This window comes from Cherax quadricarinatus, chromosome 53, assembly GCF_038502225.1.
Source record: "Cherax quadricarinatus isolate ZL_2023a chromosome 53, ASM3850222v1, whole genome shotgun sequence".
In the NCBI taxonomy this organism is placed as follows: Eukaryota; Metazoa; Arthropoda; class Malacostraca; order Decapoda; family Parastacidae; genus Cherax; species Cherax quadricarinatus.
In genome coordinates, this window is record NC_091344.1 from 27,085,211 (window position 1) to 27,107,113 (window position 21,903).

Here is a 21,903-nt window from a genome sequence, read left to right on the forward strand (position 1 = left end):
TCTCTCTCTCTCTCTCTCTCTCTCTCTCTCTCTCTCTCTATATATATATATATATATATATATATATATATATATATATATATATATATATATATATATATATATATATATATATATATATATATATTATGGCCTATTTTATTCAGTCTAGAGTATATAACATGTTTGTTTGTTATTTATAGTGATTAATATATCATATTAGATCAATTCTGATAGATAAATAAGCCGTATAGTTAATATATAAGCTGATATAAGCGTAATAATGAAGTGATTTCACCTGGCACCGTCTGGAGAGGGAGCACTGCCGAGTGTACCTAGGTGCTTCCTAATAGGCTAGACGTCTATTGATAAGCTCCACCTACTCTAATATGATGCCAAATAATCAATTATTATATTAGAAAGAATAATGCAAAGAAAAAGCGATAAAAACAAGGAAAAAATTCCAAAAAATATATGGGTTGAGAGCAGACGCGCTACCTACATCGCCGTCGCCATACCTGATATAAATGACTGTATTCAACGACCATTCTACCTCATAGTCTTAATTGTATTAAATATCTACAGAATCTATCTCCTTTTATACAACTTACCACATCACTGTTCCATCTTATTTTTTTATAAACTAACCATAACTTGTCTTCAATAATTCTACCTCACTTTAAAAAATACTCAATTGCCCAATTTTATTCTAAATCCCTATTATTGCCCAATTTTACTTTAAACTATATTGATCAAACTTATTGTAAACTTCTTTTACTGACCATTTTTATTCCATACTTTTTTAACCTAATATTTTCAACTACAACTTTTATATTATCCTGTCTACCATCTTACTAGCATATTATAACCAAGTCATTGACATTTTTATTTTTATCAATTCTTTTTTTTTATTATTATCTTGCTACCTTAATTTGTGTATTTTATCCTGTCAATTTAAATCTAATTATACTCTAATTCTTGTAAACAACTTATATAAGACCTTAGTGCAATTAAAATTGAGAGTCTTGTTCCTTTATTATATTATTAGATTAATCACAGTTTTAGATCGACACCATGCCTAACCCTTCTAGGGTAGGGTAGGTGCCTGAGCCCGAGCCTTTAGCTCACAAGACTGTCATTCCCATTTGCCTCCATGAGGCGGGGATGACAGACCAGAGAGGCCTAGCTAGGCCTGGGGACAGTTGGTCCCAAAGATGAGGAGGTACTTGTGCCTCCTCCCATGGGAGACTTAGGTCTCAGACACTCCCTAAAGAGGGAGCCAAGGCCGGGCCACCACTTGGAAAAGGCCCGGGCCGGGAGAATACCGGCGAATATTTAAGAAGAACACAGTTTTACTCTAGCTCATTCTAGCTCAATACATAGTCAATACCAAATTCACTATACTAGACCATAGTGCAATTACTAGTGAGAGACTGGTGCTATTTGTAATTTGTATTTTTATATTATTAGACTAAACCTAGTTGTACTATAGCTCTTTCTAGCTCAATACATAGTCAATACCAAATTCACTATATTAGACCATAGTGCAATTACTAGTGAGAGACTGGTGCTACTTTTAATTTGTATTTTTATATTATTAGATTAAATTCAGTTGTACCATAGCTCATTCTACCTCAAGACATAGTCAATACCAATTTCACTATATTAGACCATAGTGCAATTACTAGTGAGAGACTAGTGCTCTTTTTAATTTGTACTTTTATATTATTAGATTAAACCTATTGTACTTTAGCTCACTCTAGCTCAAAACATAGAATCCACAAAAGTCATTATTAGACCTTAGTGCAATTACAAGTGAGAGTCTTGTTCTATTTTTAATTTGTATTTTTATATTACTAGTTTATACCTAGTTGTACTTTAGTTCATTCCAGCACAACACACAGACAACATCAACTTCATTATGTGTAGTAGTGACTATACCCTACATGACCAAAATACTCTAGCTATATACTTGTCCAAACTTCCTACCACTACAGATATCAGTAGTAGAACTCAACACACAACTCAGGATATAAATAACCATAATTCTAAACCTAGAAGATGACTGATCACGTTGACCCTGATCTAAACCTCCATAATCTGACACCCAATCAAAACCTATTGGAAAGTAACTGCCTTTATTACACAGCATCACAAGCCACCACTATCCTAAACAATGCTAAAAGTCTATCAGTACTTAACTACAACATCAGGTCCTTAAGCAAACACTATGATGACCTCCTAGCACTCCTTGAATCACTAAAGACACCCTTCTCCTGCATTATTCTTACTGAGACCTGGCTTAAGCAGGACACAATAGATATCTACCCTCTATCAGGATACACAGCAATTCACAACTGCAGAACAAACCAAGTTGGGGGTGGTATTGCAATCTATTACTCTAACCAATTATCTTGTCTTAGCACCACTTGCTTTAGTGATGAATATGGGGAATACATTTTTGCTAATTTTACTGTAAAAAACCTTAAGACGCCTATAACAATCGGTGCCATTTACCGGATACCTCACACAAACATCCCAAATTTCAGTGAGAAATTAAAGTCACTAATAACAAACAGACAAGTTCACAGCTGACCTAGAGACTGTTGATTGGCCTACAGAATTCTCCAAGGCCAATGGTATTGATGACTGGACAGACATCTTTCTTAACAAATTACTTAGACTATACAACAAACATTGTCCTATAAAAACAAAACAGATCACAAACAAACGGCTTGGTTGCCCATGGCTAACCAGCACCATTCTGAAATCCATTGACAAGAAACACCAATATGAAAAGCAATATAGACAGGGCTTAATACACAAAGATACTCTTAAACACAATTCATCAGCTCTCACCAAAGTAATAAAAAAAGCCAAACAACTATACTACTCCAGTAGATTCACAGACACTATAGGAGATATAAAAAAGACCTGGAAAACACTCTCTCAGATTCTAGGGACCCACAAACTGAGAAAAACCAAGAATATTGTCCTAACTAAACCTAATGAAACACCACTACATCCCACTGACACAGCTAACAAGATAAACGACTTCTTCTCAAACATAGGATCTAATCTCGCCAGTAAAATCCCACATACCAATGCCCATGCCGGGGACTACCTAGATGGAAATTTCCCTAATTCCTTCTATCTTGCACCAACTGAGCCCAGGGAAGTCATAGAGATCATAAAGTCACTTAAAAATAACTCGGGGAATCTGTCTCATGTCCCACCATTACTGTACAAGCGAGCGACCCATGTCCTTTCGCATGCTATTTCATTACTTTTTAACAAGTCACTAGAGACTAGCACCTTCCCGAAACTACTCAAGATGGCAAGGGTTACACCAATACATAAAGGTGGTGACCCTACAGACTTAAACAACTATAGGCCAATATCTAACTTACCATTGCTATCCAAAATCTTTGAGAAACTCGTGTACAAGAGACTGTATTCATTTATAACGGCTCAAAACATACTCAACCCCTGCCAGTTTGGATTCAGGAAAAATAAAAGCACTAATGATGCAATCATAAAAATGCTAGATCTGCTTTACACAGCACTGGAAAATAAGGAATATCCACTAGGAATTTTTATTGACCTAAGAAAAGCTTTTGACACAGTAAACCACGAAATCCTACTCCACAAACTTGACCACTACGGTATAAGAGGCCATGCGCTTGCTTATTTCAAATCTTACATTACTAATAGGTATCAGTACGTCACCATTAAAGACACAGCATCAGCAACACGGCCACTTGATACTGGAGATCCGCAGGGAAGTGTCCTTGGTCCCCTGCTCTTCCTCATATACATCAATGACCTTCCAAACGTATCCCAACACCTGAAACCCATTCTCTTTGCTGATGACACGACTTATGTCATCTCTCACCCTAATCTTGCCACCCTCAACACCATTGTGAATGAGGAGCTGATTAAAATATCGACTTGGATGACAGCCAATAAACTTATGCTTAACACTGACAAAACTTACTATATTATGTTTGGTAGCAGAGCAGGAGATGCACAAATTAACATTAAGATTGACAACACTCTAATTACCAGAAATAATGGGGGAAAATTCCTAGGCTTATACCTTGACAACAACCTGAATTTCAGCACCCATATCCAGCATATAGCCAAAAAAGTATCCAAAACGGTTGGGATCCTCTCCAAGATACGATACTACGTGCCGCAAAATGCCCTTCTCACACTATACCACTCACTTATTTATCCATACCTCACCTATGCTATTTGTGCTTGGGGATCAACTGCAGCAACACACCTAAAGCCAATAATAACCCAACAAAAAGCTGCAGTAAGAATAATCACTAAATCCCATCCCTGGCAGCACACCCTCCCACTCTTCAAAGATCTAAACTTACTCCCAGTTCAGTACATCCACACTTACTACTGTGCAATCTATATCTACAGGGCCTTAAACTCTAATATCAACCTTGACCTAAAACGCTTTCTTGATAGTTGTGACAGAACCCACAGGCATAACACCAGACACAAACATCTCTACGACATTCCCCGTGTCCGACTAAACCTTTACAAAAATTCAATGTATGTCAAAGGCCCTAAAATCTGGAATACCCTACCTGAGAACTCTAGAACTGCAGACACATTCATCACCTTCAAAACTACCATTAGAAAACATCTTATCTCCCTGATACACCCCGTCAACTAACTACACGAATACCACCTGGTGGTTCACACTTACACTCGCTCACTCATTTGACCATAAACAGAAATATTAATCTCAGTCTTAAAATAATGAATCCTGTGATACTCCAATACTGAAACTATATACTGTGCCAAAACAAAAGCATTCACATTGCTAAACTCACAAACTAGTATTTAGTCACTTAGCCATAATACCAACTTATCTCATAATTTGTAATATTTTACAATTAAGAATAAAACTAAGTATGCCCGAAATGCCTAGCCATGCTAAGCGTTCTAGTGGTACACTCTGTAATCACAATTTTACTACATGTAAACCAAACAATAACCAAATTTCTGTAAACTCAGCATTGTAATCCTTATAGAGAATAAACTTTGAATTTGAATTCTCCATGTATGTGTGGAGTACGAAATATATTTCAATATGGATGGGGGGGGCTGTCCAACGGTTGGTTCTCCCCGGTGTTGGTGATGGTGGTGTATGCATTGTTTTTTGTACAATATTTTGTGTGGGCGCTGGCCGTAGGCACAAGACGCATGTTGGGTGTGCAGGAACTGCAGCTTGGGTATGGATTCGACATACAAGGGTGTGGCGTGGGTAATGAGTGGGTCGGGGCCAGTCATATGTGTGTCCAGGCACTAAGTGGTACAGGTTGTATCGTGTCATGAGGTGTAAAGGATAGTTCTCAAGTGTTGTATTGTGACACTGCTAAATCTCCATGTTAGTATTGATACCTTTTGTGAGAATACCATCTTTATTATGTAATATGTAATGTACACCGTAAGCGGCAATGCTATGGTTAGGAAGCCTTGAGTGTAAGGTATTTAGGGACATTGTGAACACATTTACAAGCATCGTGTGCAGGGTTCCCCAGCAGTGGGGTGTTAAGGTGATGGAGTCTAGTGGTGAATTGTACATAACGGATCAATATGGTGTAGGGTGGTTAGGCTAGAACCTTCAATGGAACTTGTGTATTGTTATTCTGTGACAGTTTTATGATAACCGGGAAAAGTTAAGTCCATGTACAGGGACACATGCTTGCTTGGTACTTATATTATTTGTGAATTGATGCTTTGTAATATCATTTATTGTGATACTGTTTTAAGTAGCATAAGATGGAATCCAGCATGTATATGTTGTTATTGATGTGATGGATATTTTGTGGATGGTCTGTGTCTGTGAAAGCCAGTTCCACTTGTGGTGAAAGGGTGCCTATTTCTGTTAAATTTTAATAAACCCGCTAGCCTGTGTGCAGGTGGTAGGGGGGTTTTAGTCTGTGTGCACAGACGTTGTTGTTATTTTTTTTATTTAAAATCGCGTTACATGGTGTACAATATGCTCAATGCATTTCCAAGGCAAAACTTTACCATGAACAAAGAGAAAAGTCAGCATACACCAACCCTATGTTCCTAACCCCACACAAAAAATCTTAAATTTATGAACACTTACAACAATGTCTGCTGGATACAACCCCCCCCCCATTCCCCACCGAGATACTACAACACCGTGAAAAATCTAGGTAACAAAATAAAAACAGCCCACATCCAAACATACAGGTGGCTGCCATCCTGACGTAAAACCTATTCATGTAAAACACACACACAAAATAAAAAATAAACACACCACACAGTACACTTATGCAACGTAATGAATAACCGTGAATACAAAGACAAAATAAAGTTTATTACAGAAATCGCTACACCAGCACAGTCTGTTGCTAAAAAGACACCGGGAAGGGCTTGCAGGCCCCCACGAACTCTAGTAAATACCACTACCCATCATACTGGTCTACCTTAGCGCACACAGGCGCCTGTAGTCGCCACACACATCCTTTCTGTCACAGCCACTCATGCCAATGACATGACCAAGTGCACACACTTGCCACTGCACATGTGAGTGTTGCACACACCACCGTGAAGCCACGTACAGACAATATCACAGCTCCCAAAAGGTTCACAGAACACACTGTATGCAAAAAGAGCTGTCCTCAACAAACCCCCCCAACACCCTCCCTCACCTGCAGGCAAGCCCGAAATGCATCCATCTCCTGAGCAATGTCCCACTCCTACAAACACCACAGAAAATAACTCCCCCAACTATGCCCGTATATACTCCTATTTCTACACAATGTCTGATACATCGTCGCCACCATTACACACTGTTGCACCTCCCACGTTTCTGACCCCTGCATGCCCCAGGCTATGTGCAGGTAATCTACCATCATGTAAGCCAGCACACACAGCCCCCTCTTCCACCCCCCACATCTAAACTTAGCGCGCTCAAAACTGACACGCCCCTCCCCCCACTCTCTCCACAACCGGACCCACCCATGCCTTGATCCCCTCCAGCCTCTCACAAAAATAAATAGCATGGAAAGCCATGTCCTCCCCCCACACAACCCACAATGCCCTTCCCCTACCCTTCTATCTCGCAAAACTGCACCAGAAGGCAAAGTCCTGTGCAAAAAAAGACATAACATGACCTCCCTCACCCTTGGTTGCAACCTCAACCTCCTGAACCTTTCACAGATAGACGCCCAATCGTAAATTGGCTAGAGCCCTTCCCGCACCTGCACCTCAGGCCTCCCCATCACCCTTTGTAAAATCCTCACCCTAAATTTCCCTTAGATCCTCCCCTCTGTTTAAACCCTACAACAACTCATGAACCTTACCCAACCTCCCCTCCTGGAAATGCCCCTCTCAACGCCTCACACCTAATAAAAACACATCTAACCTTTTTCTGGAGATTCAACAAACCCTTCTCCCCCCCTTCACACAGGCAACATGACCACTTCTTTTTTTAACCACTGACACCTGGAACCCCACAAAAATAGGAACACCTTCCTCTGAATATGTGCAATGACTGGCACAGTTAATGGGAAGACCTGTGCAACGAACCAACAAAAGTACATTAATCAAAATTGTGGGCTGGAGAATAGTGGGGTGGTGCTCCCTCAGTATCCTCAAAGTCGTCTCCACACATTTCTCCAAACGAACCGAATTATCCTCCCGTGCCTGTAGTAAGAGTCCCCCTATAAAGGATACAACATATTTACAACACCTCCATGCAGTTCCTCACCACTCGACACCCCCACTCCTCCCTGCCTTCCCACGTCCCCACTCTGAGAATAAACGAATTCTCTTTATTCACTATCATCCCGGATGCCCCCCCTGTAAATCCTCACCACCAAGACCGTCACTTCGTCCACATACCCTACCAGACTCAGCCTCGGGTGCCCGGCCCCACCCCTCCTCCCATGCATTTTTGCTTCCATCAATCTATGGAAAGGTTCTTGCACACATACAAAAAAAAGTTGGGAGAGCAGGCGCCCCTGCCATAGATCCCGACCCATTGCCACCACCCCCCAAATGCCCATTAACTTGCACATGATGCCTTGTCTTTGCTCATTTCTTCCAACACTCTCCAAATTTCCTCCTCCTCAATGCCCCCCCCCAATGCCAATCTATCCCCACCCTCAAAGGTTTCCCTACACAGCCACACACCTCCTCCAACACCTCAGTTTCCACCCCTTGACAACACCAGTAACTCTCATACCACCTGTCAGCATACATTCCCATGCTCTCCACTGACCTGAGCACCTGCCCCATTCGATAATCTGCCTCCACACCACACACCTCCGGCTGCGTAGTGTTTGTCGCAGTTGGTCCCTCAGGACACAAGCCAGTTGCCTATCCTCCCATAGCACCTCATCTAGACCTACCTGCACCCGCACCACCTCGAACCTTTCATTCTGCAATTCGCATAACCTCTCTTTCAGGTCCTCAATCTCCCCCACCCAGTACTGTCCCTGCAAAGCACCCCGTATGGTAGCAAACACATAAGTGCTGCTCCAGATAATTCGAAAATCCATATCTCATGGGATTAATTCTCTTTCCTCCTGTATACAAAAGGTCCAAATCCTAGCCTTGGCGATACCATCCCACCAACCCACTATGTCGTCAACCACCTGCCCCTCCTCACTGAGATCTGCCCATAATGCCACAAATCTCCCTCCCCCTCCTCATCTGCGAGAACCCTCGCATTGAAGTTCCAGTAACCCACCTGCCTCCTAGCTGACTCCTCCCACCCCACCTCCACTACCACAGCACTATGATCCAAGAAAGGGGCATCCACAGTATAAACAGAAACAATATCCAAGTGCCTCGTGACTTATAGATGATCCAACCTTGCCCCATACCCCTCTGGCACAAATGCACACTCCAACTCCCACGACCCCCCATAGAACACATCCTTCAACTGAACATCCTGATAAGCTTCCCCCGCATGTCTGAGAAAAAGCCCGCCCCTCTCAGCTCTACATCCGCTCGTCGAACTATGCAATTCCAATCCCCACCCCCACTAACGCTAAAGCAAGTAACGAACAGCAAAAATAAATTAACTCATCCTTCACAAAAGCATTTTTAATCATTACAACATTCCCTGCAGCGTGTACACACACACAAAATCCACCCTCTTCTCTCCCCACCAACCCTCCACACATAAAACCCATCCCTCGACCCCCTCACTCCTGAGCAACACAAACGGGCTTGCCTCCCGGATCAAGATGGCGACCATCCCTTTTAGACGCTCCGAATGCACCACATAACTCCTGTAACTTTCCACCTCAAAAACCCTGCCAGCCTTCCAATTATGCTCCTGTAAAAAAAAACACATCCACACAGTATCGACGCTAAAACGTACTTAACCACACATGCTTCAATTGTCCACACAGCCCATTAGCATTCAGCATCATACACCTGAGGCCTGCTAATGTTTACGGCCCCTCTGTACCACAGCCCCCTTCAGACACCGCATCATCATGGGATCTTGGTACAAAGACTTCTTCAACACTTGTCCAACCTTCGGACGAAGACCTACTTCGACTAATTGATGGTACCACTATGATTCCGCCTCCTCCTGCTTCGCCTCACCTGTCTACAGTATATAAGCCAAGTCTACGGCCCTATGTTGTACTTTCTACAAGACTGATGGACTGAACACATCGACTCCAGGCTGAGGGACTGATTACCTCAAACTCCTCCTCTCCTTACACCTTTCTGATTTATATTGGACTGATGAAGCCACTGTGTGGCGAAACGTTTCTTCAGTAAAGATTCCCATATGTTCCTTCAACTTGTCGGTTTTCAAAACCATTCATCACAAAGGTTTTATTATTAATTCATTATGTTGTAATATGTTTTAAATAAAATATAAAAGAAATCAAGACTTCCTTAGATTCGTAGCTCAAAATATCACCTACTTACACACAGTTTCAATCTGTTTACAATAAGTTTTAACTCTGTGATATTCAGCTAGCTCGGCCCTATTTTTTTTTTAATTGAACTAGCCGTCGGTTATTGCAATACCATCTGTTTACTGCTCATGAAATAAATTTTATTTCGACTCTTTTATTTCTTGCACTCCAGCTACTTGTAGAGTAGATGTTCAGAAAGTTTCTGCCTTGGCTCTGTTTACTGTCTCTCTTTGGTTTAGAAAGACACGTAAGCAAACACTATAACATATGTTATAGTGTTTGCTTACGTGTCTTTCTAAACCAACTTGTCGGTATTTATTACCAAGGTTTATACCACTGTCTCTCTTTGTTTGTAGAACGCAGCTTTAGATTGTATCAAGACACATCATACCAGTAACTACCTGAAGAACTCTCTTGAAGTTTTCTGAATGTTTTCTTGAACTGTCTAAATATTAGTTGTTTCTTCCATACTTTGCACTACAAACCATTTGTTTTTCTCACACATAATGCCTCTATCTACCAACGATTTACAAAGCAATACAATGAAACAATAACACCTTAGCTGAACTAGCTAGCACTATTACCCCAGACTGAACTAGCTAGCACTATTACCCCAGACTGAACTAGCTAGCACTATTACCCCAGACTGAACTTGCTAGCACTGTTACCCCAGACTGAACTTGCTAGCACTGTTACCCCAGACTGAACTAGCTAGCACTATTACCCCAGACTGAACTAGCTAGCACTATTACCCCAGACTGAACTAGCTAGCACTATTACCCCAGACTGAACTTGCTAGCACTGTTACCCCAGACTGAACTTGCTAGCACTGTTACCCCAGACTGAACTAGCTAGCACTATTACCCCAGACTGAACTAGCTAGCACTATTACCCCAGACTGAACTTGCTAGCATTGTTACCCCAGACTGAACTTGCTAGCACTGTTACCCCAGACTGAACTAGCTAGCACTATTACCCCAGACTGAACTAGCTAGCACTATTACCCCAGACTGAACTAGCTAGCACTATTACCCCAGACTGAACTAGCTAGCACTATTACCCCAGACTGAACTAGCTTGCACTATTACCCCAGACTGAACTAGCTAGCACTATTACCCCAGACTGAACTAGCTAGCACTATTACCCCAGACTGAACTAGCTAGCACTATTACCCCAGACTGAACTAGCTAGCACTATTACCCCAGACTGAACTAGCTAGCACTATTACCCCAGACTGAACTAGCTAGCACTATTACCCCAGACTGAACTAGCTAGCACTATTACCCCAGACTGAACTAGCTAGCACTATTACCCCAGACTGAACTTGCTAGCACTGTTACCCCAGACTGAACTTGCTAGCACTATTACCCCAGACTGAACTAGCTAGCACTATTACCCCAGACTGAACTAGCTAGCACTATTACCCCAGACTGAACTAGCTAGCACTATTACCCCAGGCTGAACTAGCTAGCACTATTACCCCAGACTGAACTAGCTAGCACTATTACCCCAGACTGAACTAGCTAGCACTATTACCCCAGACTGAACTAGCTAGCACTATTACCCCAGACTGAACTAGCTAGCACTATTACCCCAGACTGAACTAGCTAGCACTATTACCCCAGACTGAACTAGCTAGCACTATTACCCCAGACTGAACTAGCTAGCACTATTACCCCAGACTGAACTAGCTAGCACTATTACCCCAGACTGAACTAGCTAGCACTATTACCCCAGACTGAACTAGCTAGCACTATTACCCCAGACTGAACTAGCTAGCACTATTACCCCAGACTGAACTAGCTAGCACTATTACCCCAGACTGAACTAGCTAGCACTATTACCCCAGACTGAACTAGCTAGCACTATTACCCCAGACTGAACTAGCTAGCACTATTACCCCAGACTGAACTAGCTAGCACTATTACCCCAGACTGAACTAGCTAGCACTATTACCCCAGACTGAACTAGCTAGCACTATTACCCCAGACTGAACTAGCTAGCACTATTACCCCAGACTGAACTAGCTAGCACTATTACCCCAGACTGAACTAGCTAGCACTATTACCCCAGACTGAACTAGCTAGCACTATTACCCCAGACTGAACTAGCTAGCACTATTACCCCAGACTGAACTAGCTAGCACTATTACCCCAGACTGAACTAGCTAGCACTATTACCCCAGACTGAACTTGCTAGCACTGTTAGTTCTGCCTCAGAATGATACACTTCACTATTTTCACATATCATGTTTGCCCAGATGCCACCGAATGGAATTGTACATTCTTGGCAAAACTTATGAATTCAGAAATTTACACCAAATGCTGTAGATATAACTTTACTGTCTACTTCTATTCTTGACAGATGCTACCTACCTAGGATCCCTTTGTTTTGCATAATTAAACAGATAGCTGTCCTCCATTTGGCTAAAACTTCATGCATTTTGTTGTCTCCCAACATTATTTTCCTCGGCACTGTGTCAAATAAGGTGGTTGTTCCCTTTACTTGACACGATATTAATTATATTATCTAACCTGTTAAAAATATCGGCTATACCATCCACAGTGAAATACCTTTCTGTGGCGCCTTCCTGTTTCTAGTACGTACAAAATATAATGTTTATGTATCTAACTCTGCGAGGCGCAGCCAGCTGTGATATATTTACTTTTATTTATAGAGGCTCTCGTCCTACCATTCTTCTAGTCATTAACTCTATATTCGTCTTGGAGAACATCATAATAATTTCCGCATATCAAGTCTTCTTTCTTAAGCTTCCTCAGTCTCATCCTCCTTTCTTGGATCACCACACTCTACCCATTTCTAATACGGCTTTATTTTTTCTTTTAATACAACCAATCAATTTGCACTTATTTTCTTCACAAATCTTCCCATTTATCCAATGTTTTTTATTTCTTATTTTCCTCCTTCAGATTTATATCCTCCGTTATCCCTTCTACTGAGTCTGTAGAACAGAATAGCTTATATAGCAAACAATGTTGACAAACTTAAATACTCTACATAAGGACAGGTAGACAGCCTCATTCACCACTGTCCTTCCTTCACTGCTGGGCTTCCCACACTCTAAAGAAGCGATTTATCTTCATTTTTGTTTTAGGTAAAGTTAAATTGAACAAAATTATAGAAACCTATAAGAACATTTTTATCCACTAATGATCAAATTAAATTTAATGTGTACGAAGCGTCTGGCAAAGTAAAAAAAATTGTTAAAATATGTACATGTATGACTGGTGGTACGAGGATAATCTAACACATTATAATGCTACCCTGACTTACCATAAGATTGTGTATGGGAGTTCGACTGGCCTTTGACTTTCTCTTCGCTATTTTTCGTATAAGCCAGGCGGTGTTGTGTCTTCCAAAAGTTTCTGCCACTTCTTCAGGTAGGATATCAGCTTCACCCTTGTCATCCAGCCTTAGATCAGCTTGAATTAGCACCTGGATAGCCTTCTCATTCCCAATTAAGGCAGCCAAATGCATCACCGAGAACCTAAAACTGTTGAGAGCATTGCGGTTGCAGCCAGATTTCAGCAGCAAGTTTATCAGCTCCGTGGAGCCTCCGACCACAGCTGAGTGAAGAGGAGTCCGTAGATCTTTATCCTGGGCGTCAAGGTCTGCCCCGGCGGAGATCAGTAGTTCAGCACACTCCAGACGAGCCCATTTAGCTGCCATATGCAAAGCAGTAATACCTGAAAAGAATTTTTTTTTGTCTGTAGTATTATTTTCTGCTTAGGCTCTGTTACGAGAAGTTAACCTAGAACGTAAGTTCCCCATCCTACACTTAATGTCTATTTCTTTCTTCAGAACTAACCTAACTCTGATGAAGTCTATACAGTATTATTTACTGACCAACTTTTTTAACACCGGCTGTCTCCAACAGACATAGAGTCAACCTTGAGAAAAAAAAAATCACAATCTCCGTGAGTCATTCAGAACCTGTCATACCAGAGGCGTGCTTACTCACAATTTAAATGACTCTCAAAACTACAACGTCTCTACTCCTCCTTCAGAGGAAAGACTATCCCTTGAATCCCGTCGTAACACTCCAACAGCACGTCAAAAATTAATAAACATTCGTTGTTATTTATCTGAGGTTTGTCATAACTATAATATACAATTTTACCTGAGGAGGGAAGCCGATTTTCATGTCACTTAAAAATGGCCATCCTGAGTTTAACAAAAGAGTTGCGTGAGATCAAGCCAGGCTTAGTTAGTTGTGTGGGATCAAGCCAGGCTTAGTTAGTTCTGTGGGATCAAGCCAGGCTTAGTTAGTTGTGTGGGATCTAGCCAGGCTTAGTTAGTTGTGTGGGATCAAGCCAGGCTTAGTTAGTTGTGTGGGATCAAGCCAGGCTTAGTTAGTTGTGTGGGATCAAGCCAGGCTTAGTTAGTTGTGTGGGATCAAGCCAGGCTTAGTTAGTTGTGTGGGATCAAGCCAGGCTTAGTTAGTCGTGTGGGATCAAGCCAGGCTTAGTTAGTTGTGTGGGAACAAGCCAGGCTTAGTTAGTTGTGTGGGATCAAGCCTGGCTTAGTTAGTTGTGTGGGATCAAGCCAGGCTTAGTTGTGTGGGATCAAGCCAGGCTTAGTTAGCTGTGTGGGAACAAGCCAGGCTTAGTTAGTTGTGTGGGATCAAGCCTGGCTTAGTTAGTTGTGAGGGATCAAGCCTGGCTTAGTTAGTTGTGTGGGATCAAGCCAGGCTTAGTAAGTTGTATAGGATCTAGCCAGGCTTAGCTAGTTGTGTGGGATCAAGCCAGGCTTAGTTAGTTGTGTGGGATCTAGCCAGGCTTAGTTAGTTGTGTGGGATCAAGCCAGGCTTAGTTAGTTGTATGGGATCTAGCCAGGCTTAGCTAGTTGTGTGGGATCAAACCAGGCTTAGCTAGTTGTGTGGGATCAAGCCAGGCTTAGCTAGTTGTGTGGGATCAAGCCAGGCTTAGCTAGTTGTGTGGGATCAAGCCAGGCTTAGTTAGTTGTGTGGGATCAAGCCAGGCTTAGTTAGTTGTATGGGATCAAGCCAGGCTTAGCTAGTTGTGTGGGATCCATCCAGGCTTAGCTAGTTGTGTGGGATCAAGCCAGGCTTAGCTAGTTGTGTGGGATCAAGCCAGGCTTAGCTAGTTGTGTGGGATCAAGCCAGGCTTAGGTAGTTGTGTGGGATCAAGCCAGGCTTAGTTGTGTGGGATCAAGCCAGGCTTAGTTAGTTGTATGAGATCAAGCCAGGCTTAGCTAGTTGTGTGGGATCAAGCCAGGCTTAGCTAGTTGTGTGGGATCAAGCCAGGCTTAGTTGTGTGGGATCAAGCCAGGCTTAGGTAGTTGTGTGGGATCAAGCCAGGCTTAGTTGTGTGGGATCAAGCCAGGCTTAGTTAGTTGTATGGGATCTAGCCAGGCTCAGTTAGTTGTGTGGGATCAAGCCAGGCTTAGTTATTTGTATGGGATCTAGCCAGGCTTAGGTAGTTGTGTGGGATCCAGCCAGGCTTAGCTAGTTGTGTGGGATCAAGCCAGGCTTAGCTAGTTGTGTGGGATCTAGCCAGACTTAGTTAGTTGTGTGGGATCAAGCCAAGCTTAGCTAGTTGTGTGGGATCAACCCAGGATTAGTTAGTTGTGTGGGATCTAGCTAGGCTTAGTTAGTTGTGTGGGATCAAGCCAGGCTTAGCTAGTTGTATGGGATCTAGCCAGGCTTAGCTAGTTGTGTGGGATCAAGCCAGGCTTAGCTAGTTGTGTGGGATCAAGCCAGGCTTAGCTAGTTGTGTGGGATCAAGCCAGGCTTAGCTAGTTGTGTGGGATCAAGCCAGGCTTAGCTAGTTGTGTGGGATCAAGCCAGGCTTAGTTAGTTGTGTGGGATCAAGCCAGGCTTAGTTAGTTGTATGGGATCAAGCCAGGCTTAGCTAGTTATGTGGGATCTAGCCAGGCTTAGCTAGTTGTGTGGGATCTAGCCAGGCTTAGTTGTGTGGGATCAAGCCAGGCTTAGCTAGTTGTGTGGGATCAAGCCAGGCTTAGCTAGTTGTGTGGGATCAAGCCAGGCTTAGCTAGTTGTGTGGGATCAAGCCAGGCTTAGCTAGTTGTGTGGGATCAAGCCAAGCTTAGCTAGTTGTGTGGCATCAACCCAGGATTAGTTAGTTGTATGGGATCTAGCCAGGCTTAGCTAGTTGAGTGGGATCAAGCCAGGCTTAGTTAGTTGTGTGGGATCAAGCCAGGCTCAGTTAGTTGTGTGGGATCAAGCCAGGCTTAGTTAGTTGTATGGGATCTAGCCAGGCTTAGCTAGTTGTGTGGGATCAAGCCAGGCTTAGCTCTTTGTGTGGGATCAAGCCAGGCTTAGCTAGTTGTGTGGGATCAAGCCAAGCTTAGCTAGTTGTGTGGGATCAACCCAGGCTTAGTTAGTTGTATGGGATCTAGCCAGGCTTAGCTAGTTGTGTGGGATCAAGCCAGGCTTAGTTAGTTGTGTGGGATCAAGCCAGGCTCAGTTAGTTGTGTGGGATCAAGCCAGGCTTAGTTAGTTGTATGGGATCTAGCCAGGCTTAGGTAGTTGTGTGGGATCAAGCCAGGCTTAGCTAGTTGTGTGGGATCTAGCCAGGCTTAGCTAATTGTGTGGGATCAAGCCAGGCTTAGCTAGTTGTGTGGGATCTAGCCAGGCTTAGCTAGTTGTGCGGGATCAAGCCAGGCTTAGCTAGTTGTGTGGGATCAAGCCAGGCTTAGTTGTATGGGATCAAGCCAGGCTTAGCTAGTTGTGTGGGATCCAGCCAGGCTTAGCTAGTTGTGTGGGATCAAGCCAGGCTTAGCTAGTTTTGTGGGATCAAACCAGGCTAAGCTAGTTGTGTGGGATCAAGCCAGGCTTAGTTAGTTGTGTGGGATCAAGCCAGGCTTAGGTAGTTGTGTGGGATCAAGCCAGGCTTAGTTGTGTGGGATCAAGCCAGGCTTAGTTAGTTGTATGGGATCTAGCCAGGCTTAACTAGTTGTGTGGGATCTAGCCAGGCTTAGCTAGTTGTGTGGGATCAAGCCAGGCTTAGTTGCGTGGGATCAAGCAAGGCTTAGCTAGTTGTGTGGGATCTAGCCAGGCTTAGCTAGTTGTGTGGGATCAAGCCAGGCTTAGCTAGTGGTGTGGGATCTAGCCAGGCTTAGTTAGTTGTGTGGGATCAAGCCAAGCTTAGCTAGTTGTGTGGGATCAACCCAGGATTAGTTAGTTGTGTGGGATCTAGCTAGGCTTAGTTAGTTGTGTGAGATCAAGCCAGGCTTAGCTAGTTGTATGGGATCTAGCCAGGCTTAGCTAGTTGTGTGGGATCAAGCCAGGCTTAGCTAGTTGTGCGGGATCAAGCCAGGCTTAGCTAGTTGTGTGGGATCAAGCCAGGCTTAGCTAGTTGTGTTGGATCAAGCCAGGCTTAGCTAGTTGTGTGGGATCAAGCCAGGCTTAGTTAGTTGTGTGGGATCAAGCCAGGCTTTGTTAGTTGTGTGGGATCAAGCCAGGCTTAGCTAGTTGTGTGGGAACAAGCCAGGCTTAGTTAGTTGTATGGGATCAAGCCAGGCTTAGCTAGTTGTATGGGATCAAGCCAGGCTTAGCTAGTTGTGTGGGATCAAGCCAGGCTTAGTTAGTTGTATGGGATCAAGCCAGGCTTAGTTAGTTGTGTGGGATCAAGCCAGGCTTAGCTAGTTTGAAGAATGCCTGCTAATTAATCTGGGTATCTTCACAGAAGTGAGAATGCCGCCTGGCTAACCCGGGTGTGATCCTAGATGTAAGACTGTAGTCTGGTTAACAAGTGTGATCCTAGATGTAAGACTGTAGTCTGGTTAACAAGTGTGATCCTAGATGTAGGACTGTAGTCTGGTTAACAAGTGTGATCCTAGATGTAAGACTGTAGTCTGGTTAACAAGTGTGATCCTAGATGTAAGACTGTAGTCTGGTTAACAAGTGTGATCCTAGATGTAAGATTGTAGTCTGGTTAACAAGTGTGATCCTAGATGTAAGACTGTAGTCTGGTTAACAAGTGTGATCCCAGATGTAAGACTGTAGTCTGGTTAACAAGTGTGATCCCAGATGTAAGACTGTAGTCTGGTTAACAAGTGTGATCCCAGATGTAAGACTGTAGTCTGGTTAACAAGTGTGATCCCAGATGTAAAACTGTAGTCTGGTTAACCCAGGTGTAATCCTAGGTGTAAGAATGTCACTGAGTAACCCAGGTTAATGTTGTACACGTTAAGTACATATTTATAGTATACTACTTACAGTATATTTACAGTACATTACTTTTCTTTTTAAGGAAATTTCCCCACAAAAATTAATAAGTGCTACTCATTGTGTCGCTTATTCTTGGAGAATTTCTTAAGTACTAGCAATCCACTGCTATTATTCCAGATAATACTGAAGTCATTTTAACTAAATTCCTAATGATGTTCAGCTCACTAATTTACATTTTGCTGACATCTAAGTTATATTAGGTAACAATCTTCTAAATTACTACAAGTAAATAAAACTTAACTCTTTTTTAATATAATCACTTACTGCTGATAGCCATTTTAATTGTAATTATTAATTTTGCTCGTATGCAGTGTATTAGCCCATTTCTTACAGTTATATTATTATATTTGTAGTAAACAATTTACGAAATGCTTAAACTAGAGATTGCGTGCATATGGGATTATTTTTCAAGAGTCTTTCTCCACAGGAGAAATATAATGTAACTGTAAGAAATGAGCTAAAACACTTCATACAAGCAAAAATATTAATTACGATTACAATGGCTACAAACAGTAAGTGATTTTATTAAGACAGTCCATGTGCCAGGCATGGTCGTAACCATGCCAGACATGGTCGTAACCATGCCTGGCACATGGTCGTAACCATGCCTGGCACATGGTCGTAACCATGCCTGACATGGTCGTAACCATGCCTGGCACATGGTCGTAACCATGCCTGGCACATGGTCGTAACCATGCCAGACATGGTCGTAACCATGCCTGGCACATGGTCGTAACCATGCCTGGCACATGGTCGTAACCATGCCTGGCACATGGTCGTAACCATGCCAGGCATGGTCGTAACCATGCCAGGCACATGGTCGTAACCATGCCTGGCACATGGTCGTAACCATGCCTGGCACATGGTCGTAACCATGCCAGGCACATGGTCGTAACCATGCCTGGCACATGGTCGTAACCATGCCAGGCATGGTCGTAACCATGCCTGGCACATGTTCGTAACCATGCCAGGCATGGTCGTAACCATGCCAGACATGGTCGTAACCATGCCAGACATGGTCGTAACCATGCCAGGCATGGTCGTAACCATGCCAGACATGGTCGTAACCATGCCAGGCATGGTCGTAACCATGCCAGGCATGGTCGTAACCATGCCAGACATGGTCGTAACCATGCCAGACATGGTCGTAACCATGCCAGGCATGGTCGTAACCATGCCAGGCACATGGTCGTAACCATGCCAGGCACATGGTCGTAACCATGCCTGGCACATGGTCGTAACCATGCCTGGCACATGGTCGTAACCATGCCTGGCACATGGTCGTAACCATGCCTGGCACATGGTCGTAACCATGCCTTGCACATAGTCGTAACCATGCCTGGCACATGACGTGCCAGTGTAACATCTCTATACAATGTGGACCGACAATAATGAAAACACACACAAATTCGAAGTCTACCTTGCAAATACTCCGCACATAATACTGAGAGGGGGGAACAAACCCCCTCCCTTAACACAATTCCACTAAAGGGGCATGGACATACAGACATTCCTTGCAACAGGGTACAATACAATTACACAAAAACCTCGTAATATCTTGAATTGTTCAATGCAGCCTAGCCGTCTTGGTATACACAAGCTCTACATGCTAATAAAGACCTCGGTAACCATGCTTGGGCACCACTTGCTTTCCTTCTCAGAAGCACAACATGTATATCATTCAAACCCACACCTCTCACATCCCATATGACCTTTAAGAAAGGTCCAGAAAAATGCACATACGAAGGAAGCCAGGTGCACATAATACCTTACAATGAAGATAAAACAACATAATGTATGATACACACATGTCACATGTCAACACCTAGTCCAGTACATACACACTCACACAGCACGTACCTCAAACACCCAAAAAGCCTCATGGAACACGTCTGACACATCAGGCTTACCCGCTGTTGTATCTGCACACCACACTAACCTGTTGAAAACCTCCCTCCCCGTAATACCTTCACACTCTCACCCACACACACAGGCACGCAGACCTATGCAACACACTCCACATGCACACTCTCGCACCCCCCTCCCCCCAGCGGGAGGCCAGGCCGCTTTTCACCCCTGACATTTTATAAACCCCATAAATCCCTCATCTGAAAAATCCTATAACCTACCGGAAAATCCCTCTCCCATCTCCCCCCCCATACAGTTCCCTATTGCGACACTTCGTCCTATAAAAGGTCGCAGCTGGGGCCATCCTGCGTTCCTCCATCCCTTTGTCGCGCATCGCCCAAGATATAAAGACGTAATCAACAACTAAGTAAGCCACAGTTCTTTGGACCTCTACTCCTACCCCACCTACAACTAAAGTAAGCGCTTTCAAAACTGTGGAGAAATTTTCTCCAGGAGGGGGGTATTAGCCCCCTTCAGCCCCTTTCAGCCCTGAGGGGCCCAGCCCGCTCAGAAGGGGCAAGCATCTTGTTTACTGCTACAGCGAGTAATTGATCCCAGATGCAGTACGAGTATGCGACGTGGCTCGACGCTCCTTGCAAAAGTCCAGTGTTGCAAAGTGTAGTTTAATAAAAGACAGTCTATCTCTTACCTTAGCAGGACAATTAAAGAAAATCCTGCTCCCACTTTATTACCATGGAAAAGATAGTGTACACTGTTGTCTATGCTTAAGACAGCAAGAATCAAGCATTCTGCTTTGCTTCATGGAGAAGTTTAGCAAGTAAGCAAAAAGTACTAGGTCAGCTTTTCCTTTATGTGCTAGGGGCAGTGACGGCGTGGGGCTGTGAGGTCAGATTACTTTTGACTCTACTGAGAGTCACACTGACGCCAGGATAACCAACAAAGAACACTGATCCGTGCATTAGTGTGAACAAAGTGTCTCACAAAACACAATAAACACTTAAGAGAAGTGTGATCAGCTTCTTCAGTGATATGAATGTGAGCAATAGTGTAGCATAGTGTACCAGTGTGCGTATTCCTAGACTATGGAAGACGTGGACATCCAAGGACACTTCAGCTTCTATCAAGTCACTGATACCTGTTGAGGGTGTGAAGAACACCATAGCTCACGCTACAAGAGCAAGGTGGGTTATAGATTTCTTGTAGTACTGGGGACTCCACAGTTCTTGAGTCGCAAGGAGTTTGTAATCAACCTATAGTCGGCAGTGAGGTGCGGACTTTTGAGTCCACACAAGTACGTAAGTCAGCCATCAGTGAATGAAATATGCTGACATAGCACCCCCTAGGGATAATTTATAATCTTACAAAATATAATTAATTTCAGCCCATTGAGAGATGATCAAGACAGCTACTCAAGACCTCGTCTGCAGGGGCGGCTTTGTAGACGATTTGCTGTCTTTTATCAGCTAAGTATTCCCTATATTTAATATCTTAGCTGGTAACCCATTTCTCTACAAAAACCGATAACCCTCTCCTCCCCCACGAACCGGAACATTCTCCCTATCCATTCACACACAACCCTGAGACGTTCAAAAAATAAGCTACATGAAAACCGGACTCTTCTTTCCCACACTCTTGACACTCCCCATCCCTCCTGACCCGTCTATTGTGCAATACCACCCCGGACGGCAAGATCCTGTGGAGGAACCTATACATCACCTCCCTCACACTTGGCTTGATGGGCAACTTTTTTAGCTGTCCCTTGTATACATCGGGTACTCCCCTTCCACAGCCACTGCCTCCCGAGGTTTAACCGCCCTCTCTATGGAGCCAACCCTCATATTCTTCGGATCATGCACGAGCATTAAGATGCGC

At 43.4% G+C, this 21,903-nt stretch overlaps 1 protein-coding gene across 2 annotated transcripts in view; it reads right to left on the reverse strand.

The window, feature by feature from the left end:
* Positions 1–21,903, reverse strand: part of LOC128692438 (serine/threonine-protein phosphatase 6 regulatory ankyrin repeat subunit B-like) — a 148,549-nt gene that overhangs the window by 62,787 nt on the left and 63,859 nt on the right. For both annotated transcript variants that reach the window (XM_070096500.1, XM_070096501.1), the window contains exon 3: positions 13,221–13,633. In XM_070096500.1, the coding sequence (XP_069952601.1) occupies positions 13,221–13,633 (413 nt within the window). The remainder of the gene's footprint in view (positions 1–13,220; positions 13,634–21,903) is intronic.